Source organism: Salmo salar, chromosome ssa21, assembly GCF_905237065.1.
Source record: "Salmo salar chromosome ssa21, Ssal_v3.1, whole genome shotgun sequence".
Taxonomy (NCBI): domain Eukaryota; kingdom Metazoa; phylum Chordata; class Actinopteri; order Salmoniformes; family Salmonidae; genus Salmo; species Salmo salar.
In genome coordinates this window covers 53862606-53878009 of record NC_059462.1, presented here as the reverse complement: position 1 = coordinate 53878009, position 15404 = coordinate 53862606, and the positions used below count along the sequence as shown (strand labels likewise).

Genomic DNA, 15404 nt, shown 5'->3' with positions numbered 1-15404 from the left:
CATCATGTACCCAGCTAAAGTCTCCTGGTCTCCTCCTCCATCATGTACCCAGCTAAAGTCTCCTGGTCTCCTCCTCCATCATGTACCCAGCTAAAGTCTCCTGGTCTCCTCCTCCATCATGTACCCAGCTAAAGTCTCCTGGTCTCCTCCTCCATCATGTACCCAGCTAAAGTCTCCTGGTCTCATCCTCCATCATGTACCCAGCTAAAGTCTCCTGGTCTCCTCCATCATGTACCCAGCTAAAGTCTCCTGGTCTCCTTCTCCATCATGTACCCAGCTAAAGTCTCCTGGTCTCCTTCTCCATCATGTACCCAGATAAAGTCTCCTGGTCTCCTCCATCATGTACCCAGATAAAGTCTCCTGGTCTCATCCTCCATCATGTACCCAGCTAAAGTCTCCTGGTCTCCTCCTCCATCATGTACCCAGATAAAGTCTCCTGGTCTCCTCCATCATGTACCCAGATAAAGTCTCCTGGTCTCCTCCATCATGTACCCAGCTAAAGTCTCCTGGTCTCCTCCTCCATCATGTACCCAGATAAAGTCTCCTGGTCTCCTCCATCATGTACCCAGCTAAAGTCTCCTGGTCTCCTCCTCCATCATGTACCCAGCTAAAGTCTCCTGGTCTCCTCCTCCATCATGTACCCAGCTAAAGTCTCCTGGTCTCCTCCTCCATCATGTACCCAGCTAAAGTCTCCTGGTCTCCTCCTCCATCATGTACCCAGCTAAAGTCTCCTGGTCTCCTCCTCCATCATGTACCCAGCTAAAGTCTCCTGGTCTCCTCCATCATGTACCCAGCTAAAGTCTCCTGGTCTCCTCCTCCATCATGTACCCAGCTAAAGTCTCCTGGTCTCCTCCTCCATCATGTACCCAGCTAAAGTCTCCTGGTCTCCTCCATCATGTACCCAGCTAAAGTCTCCTGGTCTCCTCCATCAGGTACCCAGACCTATCATTATCAACGGGACGTATACCAGGACGCTAGCAATGACTCATAGCTCTCCCCTGACAACACACACACACACACACACACACACACACACACACACACACACACACACACACACACACACACACACACACACACACACACACACACACAGAGCGATAAAGAGAGATAAAGAGAGAGAGAGAGAAACAACATAGATAGAGTTATTGTCTCATTAAAATAAATATGAGAAGACAGGGGGACATCCCCTATATATTCAGGGTGCTTGTTCCCTATATATTCAGGGTGTTTGTTCCCCATATATTCAGGGTGTTTGTTCCCTATATATTCAGGGTGTTTGTTCCCTATATATTCAGGGTGTTTGTCCCCTGTATATTCAGGGTGTTTGTTCCCTGTATATTCAGGGTGTTTGTCCCCTATATATTCAGGGTGTTTGTCCCCTATATATTCAGGGTGCTTGTTCCCTATATATTCAGGGTGTTTGTCCCCTATATATTCAGGGTGTTTGTTCCCTATATATTCAGGGTGTTTGTCCCCTATATATTCAGGGTGTTTGTCCCCTATATATTCAGGGTGTTTGTTCCCTATATATTCAGGGTGTTTGTCCCCTATATATTCAGGGTGTTTGTTCCCTATATATTCAGGGTGTTTGTCCCCTATATATTCAGGGTGTTTGTTCCCTATATATTCAGGGTGTTTGTCCCCTATATATTCAGGGTGTTTGTTCCCTATATATTCAGGGTGTTTGTCCCCTATATATTCAGGGTGCTTGTTCCCTATATATTCAGGGTGTTTGCCCCCTGTATATATTCAGGGTGTTTGTTCCCTATATATTCAGGGTGTTTGTCCCCTATATATTCAGGGTGTTTGTTCCCTATATATTCAGGGTGTTTGTTCCCTATATATTCAGGGTGTTTGTTCCCTATATATTCAGGGTGCTTGTTCCCTATATATTCAGGGTGTTTGCCCCCTGTATATATTCAGGGTGTTTGTCCCCTATATATTCAGGGTGTTTGTTCCCTATATATTCAGGGTGTTTGTTCCCTATATATTCAGGGTGTTTGTCCCCTATATATTCAGGGTGTTTGTTCCCTATATATTCAGGGTGTTTGTCCCCTATATATTCAGGGTGTTTGTTCCCTATATATTCAGGGTGTTTGTCCCCTATATATTCAGGGTGTTTGTTCCCTATATATTCAGGGTGTTTGTTCCCTATATATTCAGGGTGTTTGTTCCCTATATATTCAGGGTGTTTGTCCCCTATATATTCAGGGTGCTTGTTCCCTATATATTCAGGGTGTTTGCCCCCTGTATATATTCAGGGTGTTTGCCCTCTAAATATTCAGGGTATGTACAAATTGTATTTTTATCCACATTCCCATAATGCTAGATGCACTTCAGCGTACTAAATAAACTCAAAAGGATGACGGCGAAGTCCTGTAGGGCCACGCCAACCCTCATGGAAAGAACTTACAAAGAGACAACATATTCCACCACTGTAACAGAGAAACAGGTAGATGGAACACAGATTCCATGAAGGACGATTAGTGATAAATTCAATGCCTGTTGGTGTCAAACAGGGGAACACAGCCATTTAATGGCTGACTAAATGAGAGAAACAGATCTGTGAACTTTCACCTTTAGAACACCAAGTAACCGTGGTAACTGGCTGAGATGAGCCAGAGACCATTATTTTCACATTTTAGTCATTTAGCAGACGCTCTTATCCAGAGCGACTTACAGTAGTGAATGCATACATTTCATACAATTTTTTTCGTCCGTACTGGTCCCCCGTGGGAATCGAACCCACAACCCTGGCATTGAAAACACCATGCTCTACCAACTGAGCCACATTATGACGCCTTGGTGTCAGAATAAGGCTCATTGTGGAACTAAATAGTGTGACGGGGACGGAGGAGAGGAGGTAAGGAGAGGGGAGGAGGTAAGGAGAGGGGAGGGGAGGAGGTGAGGAGAGGGGAGGAGGTGAGGAGAGGGGTACAAAACAGGGGAATGGAGACCAGGGTGGACGACATGAGAGAGAGAGAAAAAAAAGGAAGGATAGTATACAATGAACAAGACAAGGCAAACAGCCCCAAACCAGTAGCCTAGTCGCTCTCCGTGGTCCTGAAACCCATAAACCTCACGCAGGTGGAAAGCCATAGCTAAAGCTTTTTATTTTGTAATGCGAATATATTTTTTTTTAACTTTCATCACTTTTACCTTTCAACAGTGAACTGTGGTTATTTACACAACTTAGCAGAAAAAAATATGGCATGCTCGCCTAGTCAAACTAAAACCGCATCAAAATAAATGACGTCGGGCAAAACGCCTTTAATTCACGATGTTACAGCTAAGCTATCTTATGTATTTTAGTAAATCAATTCAAAGTCTAGCTGTTAATTGAAGTTACAAAAACCTAAACATGTTATTTTCTCAATATCAACCCATGACCAAAAATCCTCTTCCTTAGCATAGATGTTATGTTATTACTTCGATGCAATGTAATGACATCCACACCTCGCAGATCTTTGAAGTAAACAGAAAATACTACTGAATCATCCATTTCTCTATACTGCGGACTTCATTCCAAATACTACTTACACTACCTCCCAGTGACGTTTCCCTCTATCAGTACGTCTTCTCTTCCATCTCATCTATCCCTCCACTGAAACAGCATGCTTCCGCAACTCCACCATCATCTTACCGTATCTGCTTGACATCCCAAGATTGTACAACAGCGTCATGAAAAACAACAATCTCCATAGCTTCGGGTGCTTCATTTTAGACAGACACCACCACCTACAAGACTGCTTTCTGATGTATGCTTCACGATCCAATTCCGGTCTTTATGACTCTATTTCAAATCTCCATGTTGTTTCACGGAGCTGCGACCAGATCTATACGCCCAGCTGGATTCACGCCAGGTAACGGAAATCAAACCTTGGCTAAAGTGTAATAACTGTGGATTTGAGCTAAAGGGAAAGGGTAACACACGATAATCCAAACTCCTTGGAAATCCTGGAGCGGATCAGGAGCCGGGAATCTCTCGATTTCCTCCTCCCTGTGTCAGTCTCTCTCCTCCCTGTGTCAGTCTCTCTCCTCCCTGTGTCAGTCTCTCTCCTCCCGCAATTGATCCGTTCGGTGGGGGTCCCGCAATGACGTCACCAAAGGACCCTGTTGATTTTTCAAGATGTTTTGCAGCTGCAAAGACAGTGCAGTGGGCCAATGGTAGTGAGAGCTGACTCTGTCTCAGAGATAGAGGAGAACAAGCAAAGACAGTGCAGTGGGCCAATGGTAGTGAGAGCTGTCTCTGTCTCAGAGATAGAGGAGAACAAGCAAAGACAGTGGTGTGGAACAGAGGATGTTGACATTGTCATTCATTTATGGTCAATGTTGGTTCATCCATCGGATTTGGATAGGAAATACCCATTTATCCATTTCTTGAACAGCAGTTTTGTGGGACAGTTTTTGTTTAGGGTTGCTATGGTGGGTTGTTAGGTGTAGAAACCTAAGTGTTGCTATGGTGGGTTGTTAGGTGTAGAAACCTAAGTGTTGCTAAGGTGGGTTATTATATGTAGAAACATACGTGTTGCTATGGTGGGTTGTTACGTGTAGAAACCTAAGTGTTGCTATGGTGGGTTGTTAGCAACACTTAGGTTTCTACACCTAATAACCCACCTTAGCAACACTTAGGTTTCTACACCTAAGGTGGGTTATTATATGTAGAAACATACGTGTTGCTATGGTGGGTTAATAATATGTTTTAATGTGTGTCAAGGGAGTTGCCCTTAACCAGACAGGTATAGGCTACACACATGCCCCCTGCATGACCACCATTCACCTGATGCAGAGGGATCCCTTTAAACACATCTACCCATCCTCCAAGGGCCAAGTTAACATGACAGTGCTTAGATCGACCATTTTGTTAGGTTTGTTATTAAAACAGAGCCCTAAATGTGAGGTGCTCAGTACAAGGTCTATTGGTTCCCTCTTCCTGCCACCTGCTGCCATGTAGGCCTTCTGTTTTCTTCATCATCACTGTAGGTTTGTAGTGGGGCATTTCCATTTAAAATGGACCCATGAGCACCAGGTCATTTCCATGTAAAAGGACCCATGAGCTCCATGGCGTTTCCATGTAAAAGGACCCATGAGCACCAAAATGTGAAGTTTATAGAAGCATGTCAAATTGACATGCTTTTAAAAAAAAAATGATTTAACTGGGCAAGTCAGTTAAGAACAGATTCTTATTTACAATGACGGCCTACCAAAAGGCAAAAGGCCTCCTGCGGGGACGGGGGCCTGGGATTAAAAATAAAAACAATATAAATATAGGACAAAACACACATCACACCAAGAGAGACAACACAACGCTACATAAAGAGAGACCTAAGACAACAACATAGCAAGGCAGCAACACATGACAACACAGCATGGTAGCAACACAACATAACAACAACATGGTAGCAACACAACATGGTAGCAGCACAAAACATGGTACAAACATTATTGGGCACAGACAACAGCGCAAAGGGCAAGAAGGTAGTGTCACGGTCGTGATAATGGACGGACCAAGGTGCAGCGTGTGTTGAGTTCCACATCTTTATTAAAAGTGAAACTTCTCAACAAAAACAATAAACAAGCAACGAAATGTGAAGTAACGTAGTGCAACAAGCACATACACAAACAATATCCCACAAATGCAAGTGGGAACAGGGACACCTTAAGTATGATCCCCAATTAGAGACAACGATAATCAGCTGCCTCTAACTGGGAACCATACTCAAACCCAAACATAGAATTATATCGACTAGAACACCCCCTAGTCATGCCCTGACCTACAACACCATAGAGAACCAAGGGCTTTCTATGGTCAGAGAGTGACAGTACCCCCCCAATGGTGCGGACTCCGGCCGCAAAACCTGAAACCAAATGGGGAGGGTGGGGGGGGGGGTGACTAGTGTCGGTGGCAGCTCCAGTGCGGGCTGTAGCCCCCACCCAGACCCCGGATCCGGCCATGGTGCCGGGCTGAACGCCGTGCCTGGACTGGGCACCGGCGCAGAGGAAGGCTCCGGCCATGGAGCTGGGTTGGCCGACGTGCCTGGACTGGGCACCGGCGCAGAGGAAGGCTCCGGCCATGGAGCTGGGTTGGCCGACGTGCCTGGACTGGGCACCGGCGCAGAGGAAGGCTCCGGCCATGGAGCTGGGTTGGCCGACGTGCCTGGACTGGGCATCGGCGCAGGTTGCACCGGACTAATGACACGCTCCTCAGGTCGAGTGCGTGGAGCCGGCACAGGACGCTCCGGACTGGAGAGGCGCACTGGAGGCCTAGTGCGTGGAGCCAGTGGGTCTTGCGTCGGGTATACAGAGATGACCAGTTTACAGAGGAGTATAGAGTGCAGTGATGTGTCCTATAAGGAGCATTGGTGGCAAATCTGGTGGCCGAATGGTAAAGAACATCTAGCTGCTTGAGAGCACCCTTACCTGCCGATCTATAAATTATGTCTCTGTAATCTAGCATGGGTAGGATGGTCATCTGAATCAGGGTTAGTTTGGCAGCTAGGGTGAAAGAGGAGCGATTACGATAGAGGAAACCAAGTCCAGATTTAACTTTAGCTGGCAGCTTTGATATGTGCTGAGAGAAGGACAGTGTACTGTCTAGCCATACTCCCAAGTACTTGTATGAGGTGACTACCTCAAGCTCTAAACCCTCAGAGGTAGTAATAACACCTGTGGGAAGAGGGGCATTCTTCTTACCAAACCACATTACCTTTGTTTTGGAGGTGTTCAGAACAAGGTTAAGGTTAGAGAAAGCTTGTTGGACACTAAGAAAGCTTTGTTGCAGGGTATTTAACACAAAATCCGGGGAGGGGCCAGCTGAGTATAAGACTGTATCATCTGCATATACATGAATGAGAAAGCTTCCTACTGCCTGAGTTATGTTGTTGACGTAAATTGAGAAGAGCTTGGGGCCTAGGATTGAGCCTTGGGGTACTCCCTTGGTGACAGGCAGTGGCTGAGACAGTAGATATTCTGACTTTATACACTGCACTCTTTGAGAGAGGTAGTTAGCAAACCAGGCCAAAGACCCCTCAGATATTCCTTAGCTGGCCCACAAGAATGAAATGGTCTACCGTAACAAAAGATTTGGCCAAGTCAATAAAAATAGCAGCACAATATTGCTTAGAATCAATGGCAATGGTGACATCATTGAGGACCTTTAAGGTTGCAGTGACACATCCATAACCTGAGCAGGAAACCAGAATGCATACCAGAGAAAATACTATAGACATCAAGAAAACCAGTCAGTTGATTATTGACAAGTTTTTCCAACGCTTTTGATAAACAGGGCAAAATAGAAATAGGCCTATAACAATTGGGATCAGCTTGATCTCCCCATTTAAATAAAGGACGAAATGTGTCTGCGTTCAAAGCAATGGGAACCACCCCAGAAAGGAGAGACAGGTTAAAAAGGTTGGAGATGGGCTTGGTGATGACAGGGGCAGCAATCTTAAAGAAGAAAGGGTCTAAACCATCTGACCCAAATGAAAGCTGAGAGTCTATATTTTAGACGAAATTAAGGTATATATACATTTTACCACCATTTTCCATCCTAAAAATTAGGAATAAGCAAAGACTTTGATTTCTGGTCAATCAGATGGGAAAGGGGTCTTAGAAAACATGTACCAGAAAGCCTCTTAAAACGTTTTAGAAATACATCAAAACACAGTAATGTTGAAGTCAGGTAGAGTAGAGTAGAGTAGAGTAGAGTAGAGTAGAGTAGAGTAGAGTAGAGTACAGTAGCTTACACTGAGTGTACAGAACATTAGGAACACCTGTTCTTTCCATGACACAGACAGTTCCAGGTGAAAGCTATGTTCTCTTATTGATGTTGAAGTAAAAAGATCCCCTGACAACTAATTAATATTAACACTTATATTTAGTTTAGGAGACATTTTTCTTGCTTCAATAATTTTAAGAAATGTTGTCTTTGTGCCTTGAAATTTCAGTTACCCAAAACCCACATATCTTTAAATTATTTCTAATTTCTCCTCCTCGTGAGGAGGGAGCATGTTGAAAGTTCACAGAAGTAATCAGTAAAGGTAGACCTAACAATAGTTATAGTGTTTTTACTGGTATCAATTTTCTTTAAGAATGATTAAGTAATTAAAACAACAACAAAAAAATCGGCAATGGAATTTCTGCAATTGAATTGGCTACAATGGAAAATCCTAGTAGTCACAAACCACAGTTGGGTTCACAAGTTTGTACATCACAGTACAGTAAACAAAAGTAGAGTGTAGTTCGGTACAGTGCAGTACAGTACAGAAAGGTGTTCCTAATGTTTTGTACACTCAGTGTAAGCGTTGATATCAGTTGGCAGGGGTCTTTACTTCAACATTACTGTGTTTTGATGTATTTCTAAAACGTTTTAAGAGGCTTTCTGGTAGATGAGAGCACACTACAGTTAATTACACTATAATTTACTGTACTGTATTGTACTCTACTGTACTCTACTGTGTTGTACTCTACTATACTGTACTCTACTATACTGTACTCTACTCTACTCTTCTCTGCTGTGCTGTACTGTACTGTACTCTACTGTGCTCTACTCTACTACACTGTACTCTACTCTACTGTACTCTACTCTACTCTACTGTACTCTACTGTACTCTACTGTACTGTACTGTACTGTACTCTACTCTACTGTACTCTACTCTACTATACTGTACTCTACTGTACTCTACTATACTGTACTCTACTGTACTCTACTCTACTATACTGTACTCTTCTGTACTCTACTCTACTGTAGTCTACTGTACTCTACTGTACTCTACTCTACTGTACTCTACTGCACTCTACTGTACTCTACTGTACTCTACTCTACTCTACTGTGCTCTACTCTACTATACTGTACTCTTCTGTACTCTACTCTACTCTACTCTACTCTACTATACTGTACTCTTCTGTACTCTACTCTACTGTACTGTACTCTACTCTGCTGTGCTGTGTTGTACTGTTCTCTACTCTACTCTACTATACTGTACTCTACTCTGCTGTGCTGTGTTGTACTGTACTCTACTATACTCTCCTGTGCCGTGTTGTACTCTACTGTACTCTACTGTACTCTACTGTACTCTACTCTACTGTGCTCTACTCTACTATACTGTACTCTTCTGTACTCTACTCTACTCTACTCTACTGTACTCTACTCTACTATACTGTACTCTACTCTACTCTACTGTGCTCTACTCTACTATACTGTACTCTACTCTACTGTACTCTACTCTACTGTACTCTACTGTACTCTACTGTACTGTACTGTACTGTACTCTACTCTACTGTACTCTACTCTACTATACTGTACTCTACTGTACTCTACTGTACTGTACTCTACTGTACTCTACTCTACTATACTGTACTCTTCTGTACTCTACTCTACTGTAGTCTACTGTACTCTACTGTACTCTACTCTACTGTACTCTACTGCACTCTACTGTACTCTACTGTACTCTACTGTACTCTACTCTACTCTACTGTGCTCTACTCTACTATACTGTACTCTTCTGTACTCTACTCTACTCTACTCTACTCTACTCTACTCTACTATACTGTACTCTTCTGTACTCTACTCTACTGTACTGTACTCTACTCTGCTGTGCTGTGTTGTACTGTTCTCTACTCTACTCTACTATACTGTACTCTACTCTGCTGTGCTGTGTTGTACTGTACTCTACTATACTCTACTGTGCCGTGTTGTACTCTACTGTACTCTACTGTACTCTACTCTACTGTGCTCTACTCTACTATACTGTACTCTTCTGTACTCTACTCTACTCTACTGTACTCTACTCTACTATACTGTACTCTTCTGTACTCTACTCTACTGTACTGTACTCTACTCTGCTGTGCTGTGTTGTACTGTTCTCTACTCTACTCTACTATACTGTACTCTACTCTGCTGTGCTGTGTTGTACTGTACTCTACTATACTCTACTGTGCCGTGTTGTACTCTACTGTACTCTACTGTACTCTACTATACTGTGCTGTGTTGTACTCAAATGAGCTCTACTGAGCTCTACTTTGATGCCCAAACTTGTGAAACATAGACATCTATGATTGGTTCAGATTTGGTCAGGACCAATCAAATTTGTTCTTGTTTGGGGGCAGAGCTCATTAAAATAATAGCCAGTGTGTAGAATAATGCTGAAATATGCAATGGGAGGGTATTGTATATTTATACTCTACCTTTGTATACCTATTTATGATACATCACTATGAACAGAATGACATTCATATCCATCATTATGCATTTCTGTGCAGTACAGATCAGAGACCCATGATGAGATTATATTACCGTAATTATGTTACCGTAATTGTATTACCGTAATTCTGTTAATGTAATTCTATTACCGTAATTCTGTTACTGGGTGTAAATCCACTAGTCCTTTTGCCTAGAAGTTTGTTAAACTTTAAAATCAATGTTTTTTTTTTTTTTTGGCATACATTTTAACTTGCAAAATCAGTCCCAGTGCAATTATGTGATTGTGGAATTGTACAATAGTTTCCCTCGGCAGATGGTTGCCTGGGGAATGTGTGACCTAATGTATGAAATTTTGGAAATCATTACAGCCTAAATTACGTTATTTTCATCCCGGCTATGCAAACAAAGCTGATTTACATGACACTTTTGCTCTTTAACCTCTACGGGATCGTTGTCCCTAAACCGGAACGGTTGTTGCTAACGTGCGATAATGTGACTAGAATGACGTTGTTAGTAACAGCCAACTTTCCAGGACATAGACATGTCTCTTATGGGCAGAAAGCTTAAATTCTTGTTAATCTAACTGCACTGTCCAATTTACAGTAGCTATTACAGTGAAAATATACCACGCTATTGTTTGAGTTGTGCACAACAACAAAAACGCTTCGTATCACGGCAACTGGTGTGATACATTCACCTCTGAAGGTAAATAATATACTTACATTCAGTAATCTTGTTCTGATTTGTCATCCTGAGGGTCCCAGAGATAAAATGTAGCATAGTTTTGTTTGATAAAATACATTTTCATACCCATGTGGAACTCGGTTCTACATTTTGAACCCCTGCTGTCACCTTCCTGTTTCCTACTGTCTGTTCTGAGAGTGAACAGGGAGGGGCTGGTTGAACCTTCCTGTATCCTACTGTCTGTTCTGAGAGTGAACAGGGAGGGGCTGGTTGAACCTTCCTGTATCCTACTGTCTGTTCTGAGAGTGAACAGGGAGGGGCTGGTTGAACCTTCCTGTTTCCTACTGTCTGTTCTGAGAGTGAACAGGGAGGGGCTGGTTGAACCTTCCTGTATCCTACTGTCTGTTCTGAGAGTGAACAGGGAGGGGCTGGTTGAACCTACCTGTTTCCTACTGTCTGTTCTGAGAGTGAACAGGGAGGGGCTGGTTGAACCTACCTGTTTCCTACTGTCTGTTCTGAGAGTGAACAGGGAGGGGCTGGTTGAACCTTCCTGTATCCTACTGTCTGTTCTGAGAGTGAACAGGGAGGGGCTGGTTGAACCTTCCTGTATCCTACTGTCTGTTCTGAGAGTGAACAGGGAGGGGCTGGTTGAACCTTCCTGTATCCTACTGTCTGTTCTGAGAGTGAACAGGGAGGGGCTGGTTGAACCTACCTGTATCCTACTGTCTGTTCTGAGAGTGAACAGGGAGGGGCAAGACTGGTTGAACCTTCCTGTATCCTACTGTCTGTTCTGAGAGTGAACAGGGAGGGGCTGGTTGAACCTTCCTGTATCCTACTGTCTGTTCTGAGAGTGAACCGTGAGGGGCTGGTTAAACCTTCCTGTATCCTACTGTCTGTTCTGAGAGTGAACAGGGAGGGGCTGGTTGAACCTCACTCTGCTTGGTGGTTCTACGTTATGACACATGCACCGAAAGCATTTGCACAAACTACATAAACAGAGAAACAATAAAATGGGAAAAGCTGAAATTAGAAGAGACACAGACTCTTCATGGAAATATGTTTATATGTTTATAACGGACACAGTGCTCGGTTATGGTTACACACCAGGTAAATTACACTGAGTGTACAAAACATTAGGAACACCTTCCTACTATTGAGTTGCATCCATTATTGCCCCCAGAACAGCCTATGCGGTGTCAAAAGCATTCCTGCTAACCCATGTTGACTCCAATGCTTCCCACAGTTGTGTCAATTTTCGCTGGATGTCCTTTGGGTGGTGGACCATTCTTGATACACACGGGAAACAGTTGAGCGTGAAAAACCCAGCAGCGATGTAGTTCTTGACACAAACCGGTGTGCCTGTCACCTACTACCATACCCCGTTCAAAGGCACTTAAAATCTTTTGTCTTGTCCATTCACCCTCTGAATGGCACACATACACAATCCATGTCTCAATTGTCTCAAGTCTTAAAAATCATTTTTAACCTGTCTCTTCCCATTCATCTACACTGATTGAAGTGGATTTAACAAGTGACATCAATAAGTGATCATAGCTTTAACCTGGATTCACCTGGTCAGTCTATGTCATGCAAAGGGCAGGTGTTCTTAATGTTTTGTACACTCAGTGTATCATAATCATTTACACACATGGTGTCACACAGACGATACACATCTGAATTGTTGGACCTCTTAGACCCCACTGTAATATCCTCCATGTGGTCAGGTGTTATCACTGTCTACTTCATTCACATTGTCTCTTCTCCTTCTCTCCCCATCTCTCTCAACAGCGTGAGTGTATCTCTGTTCACGTGGGCCAGGCTGGAGTCCAGATGGGTAACACCTGTTGGGAGCTGTACTGCCTGGAGCATGGGATCCAGCCGGACGGACAGATGCCCAGTGACAAGCCCACAGGTAACCTCGACGACTCCTTCACCACCTTCTTCAGCGCCACGGGCACCGGGAAGTACGTGCCACGCGCCATCTTCGTCGACCTGAAACCCACCGTTATCGGTAAGTTGCTGTCTTTTTACAGAAACTTTTATCCTTTAAAAAACATTTCAACATTTACAACGCACCTACTGAAGCAAATCTCAGATGTGCCAGTGCATTCAATTTCTAAATGTGTACAGAACATCATCCACTGGTATCTGGTCTTCTCTCCATATAAAAAAAATACTGTTTTCTCTTTCTCCAGATGAGGTGAGGACAGGTACCTATCGCCAGCTGTTCCACCCTGAGCAGCTCATCTCAGGCAAGGAGGATGCTGCCAACAACTACGCCCGCGGTCACTACACCATCGGCAAGGAGATCATTGACTCCGTCCTGGACAGAATCCGTAAACTGGTAAGAATGCTTGAAGAATGAATTGTTGACAATTATGACAATTAGAGACATGATATGATAAACAAGAAGCTTTTCTCCCATAACCCTCGTAACCCTCGTAACCCATAACCCTCGTAACCCATAACCCTTGTAATCCATAACCCTCGTTACCCATAACCCTCGTAACCCATAACCCTTGTAACCCATAACCCCCGTAACCCATAACCCCCATAACCCAGAACCCTCGTAACCCATAACCCCCATAACCCTCGTAACCCGTAACCCATAACCCTCATAACCCCCGTAACCCATAACCCCCGTAACCCATAACCCTCGTAACCCATAACCCCCATAACCCTCGTAACCCGTAACCCATAACCCTCATAACCCCCGTAACCCATAACCCTCGTAACCCGTAACCCATAACCCTCGTAACCCGTAACCCATAACCCTCGTAACCCGTAACCCATAACCCTCATAACCCCCGTAACCCATAACCCCGTAACCCATAACCCTCGTAACCCGTAACCCATAACCCTCATAACCCCGTAACCCATAACCCTCGTAACCCGTAACCCGTAACCCCCATAACCCCCGTAACCCATAACCCCCGTAACCCATAACCCCCATAACCCCCGTAACCCATAACCCTCGTAACCCTGCGTTATTCCCAATATCAATTGATAACGGTTGAACCATCAAAATGAATGAAAAAGGGGAGAGAATAGACAGCCTTGTGGTACACCACTGTCGATGTTATACTGAACTAAATTACAAACGCAACATTTAAATTCAAAGATTTTACTGAGTTACAGCTCATATAAGGAAATCAGTTCGGCCCTAATCTATGGATTTCACATGACTGGAAATACAGATCTGCACGTTGAAGTCAGCAAACCACTCACCCACATGACACCATACACGCTGTCTGCCATCTACCCGGTACAGTTGAAATCGATATTCATCCGTCAAGAGCACACTTCTCCAGCGTGCTAGTGGCCATCGAAGGTGAGCATTTGAAGCCCACTGAAGTTGGTTACGATGTCAAACTGCAGTCAGGTGAAGACACTTTTGAGGACAACAAGCATGTAGATGAGCTTCCTTGAGGCGGTTTCTTCGGTTGTGCAAACCCACAGTTTCCTCAGCTGTCCGGGTGGCTGGTCTCAGACCATCCCGCAGATGAAGAAGCCGGATGTGGAGGTCCTGGGCTGGTGTGGTTACACGTGGTCTGCGGTTCTGAGGCTGGTTGGACATACTGCCAAATCCTCTAAAACGACGTTCGAGGCGGCTTATGGTAGATAAATAAACATTACATTCTCTGGCAACAGCTCTGGTGGACATTCTTGCAGTCAGCATGCCAATTGTATACTCCTTCAAATCTGTGGCATTGTGTTGTGTGACAAAACTGCACATTTTAGAGTGGCCTTTTCTTGTCCCCAGCACAAGGTGTACCTGTGTAATGATCATGCTATTTAATCAGCTTCTTGATATGCCACACCTGTCAGGTGGATGGATTATCTTGGCAAAGGAGAAATGCTCACTAACAGGGATGTAAATAAATTTGTTCACAAAATCAGAAATAAGCTTTCTGTGCGGGTGGAACATTTCTGGGATCTTTTATTTCAGCTCATGAAACATGGGACCAATACTTTATATGTTGCGTTTATATTTTTGTTCAGTGTAAAAACAGAAAGAGCAGCGGTTGCAATTGTAACAGCCAAATAAACAAACATTATATTGTCTATAAATCCCTAATAGGGATGTAAACAAATTTGTGCAAAACATTTGAGAGAAATAAGCTTTTTGTGCATATGAACACTTCAGGGATCTTTTTTTTCAGCTCATTTATATATACACCATCAGAAAGTATTCACGCCGCTTTAATTTTTCCCCATTTTGTTCTGTTACAGTCTGAGTTTTAAAATGTATTAAATTGAGATTTTGTGTCACTGGCCTACACACAATACCCCATAATGTAAATGTGGAATTGTTTTTTCGAAAGTTGTACTAATTATAAAAAAATATGTAAACTGAAATATCTTATGTCAATAAGTATTCAACCTCTTTTGTTATGACAAGCCTAAATAAATTCAGGATTAAAAATGTGCTTAACAAGTCACATAATAAGTTGCATGGACTCACTCTGTGTGTAGTAATAGTGTTTAACATGATTTTTGAATGACTACCTCATCT

General features: G+C 43.5%; 2 protein-coding genes across 3 annotated transcripts in view; one reads left to right on the top strand and one right to left on the bottom strand.

The window, feature by feature from the left end:
- Positions 1 to 4082, bottom strand: part of LOC106582506 (receptor-type tyrosine-protein phosphatase-like N) — a 94958-nt gene extending 90876 nt beyond the window's left edge. The window contains exon 1 of one of the 2 annotated variants that reach the window (XM_045704906.1): positions 3647 to 4082. In XM_045704906.1, the coding sequence (XP_045560862.1) occupies positions 3647 to 3722 (76 nt within the window). In that variant the 5' untranslated portion in view covers positions 3723 to 4082. The remainder of the gene's footprint in view (positions 1 to 3646) is intronic. The other variant, XM_045704907.1, reaches the window with a different exon arrangement.
- Positions 4083 to 10517: 6435 nt separating this feature from the next.
- On the top strand, positions 10518 to 13295 carry LOC123729539 (tubulin alpha chain-like). The gene is made up of 3 exons (XM_045704408.1): positions 10518 to 10546; positions 12583 to 12899; positions 13084 to 13295. Exons 1-3 carry the CDS (start codon positions 10518 to 10520, stop codon positions 13251 to 13253), a joined length of 516 nt encoding a protein of 171 aa, XP_045560364.1. The 3' UTR covers positions 13254 to 13295.
- Positions 13296 to 15404: the final 2109 nt, after the last annotated feature.

Coding starts and splice junctions, on each gene's coding strand:
- LOC123729539 (XM_045704408.1), top strand. CDS start 10,518: ATGGTTGCCTGGGGAATGTGTGACCTAAT. Junction 10,547..12,582: donor TGGGGAATGTGTGACCTAAT/GTATGAAATTTT, acceptor TGGACCTCTTAG/ACCCCACTGTAATATCCTCC. Junction 12,900..13,083: donor CCTGAAACCCACCGTTATCG/GTAAGTTGCTGT, acceptor CTCTTTCTCCAG/ATGAGGTGAGGACAGGTACC.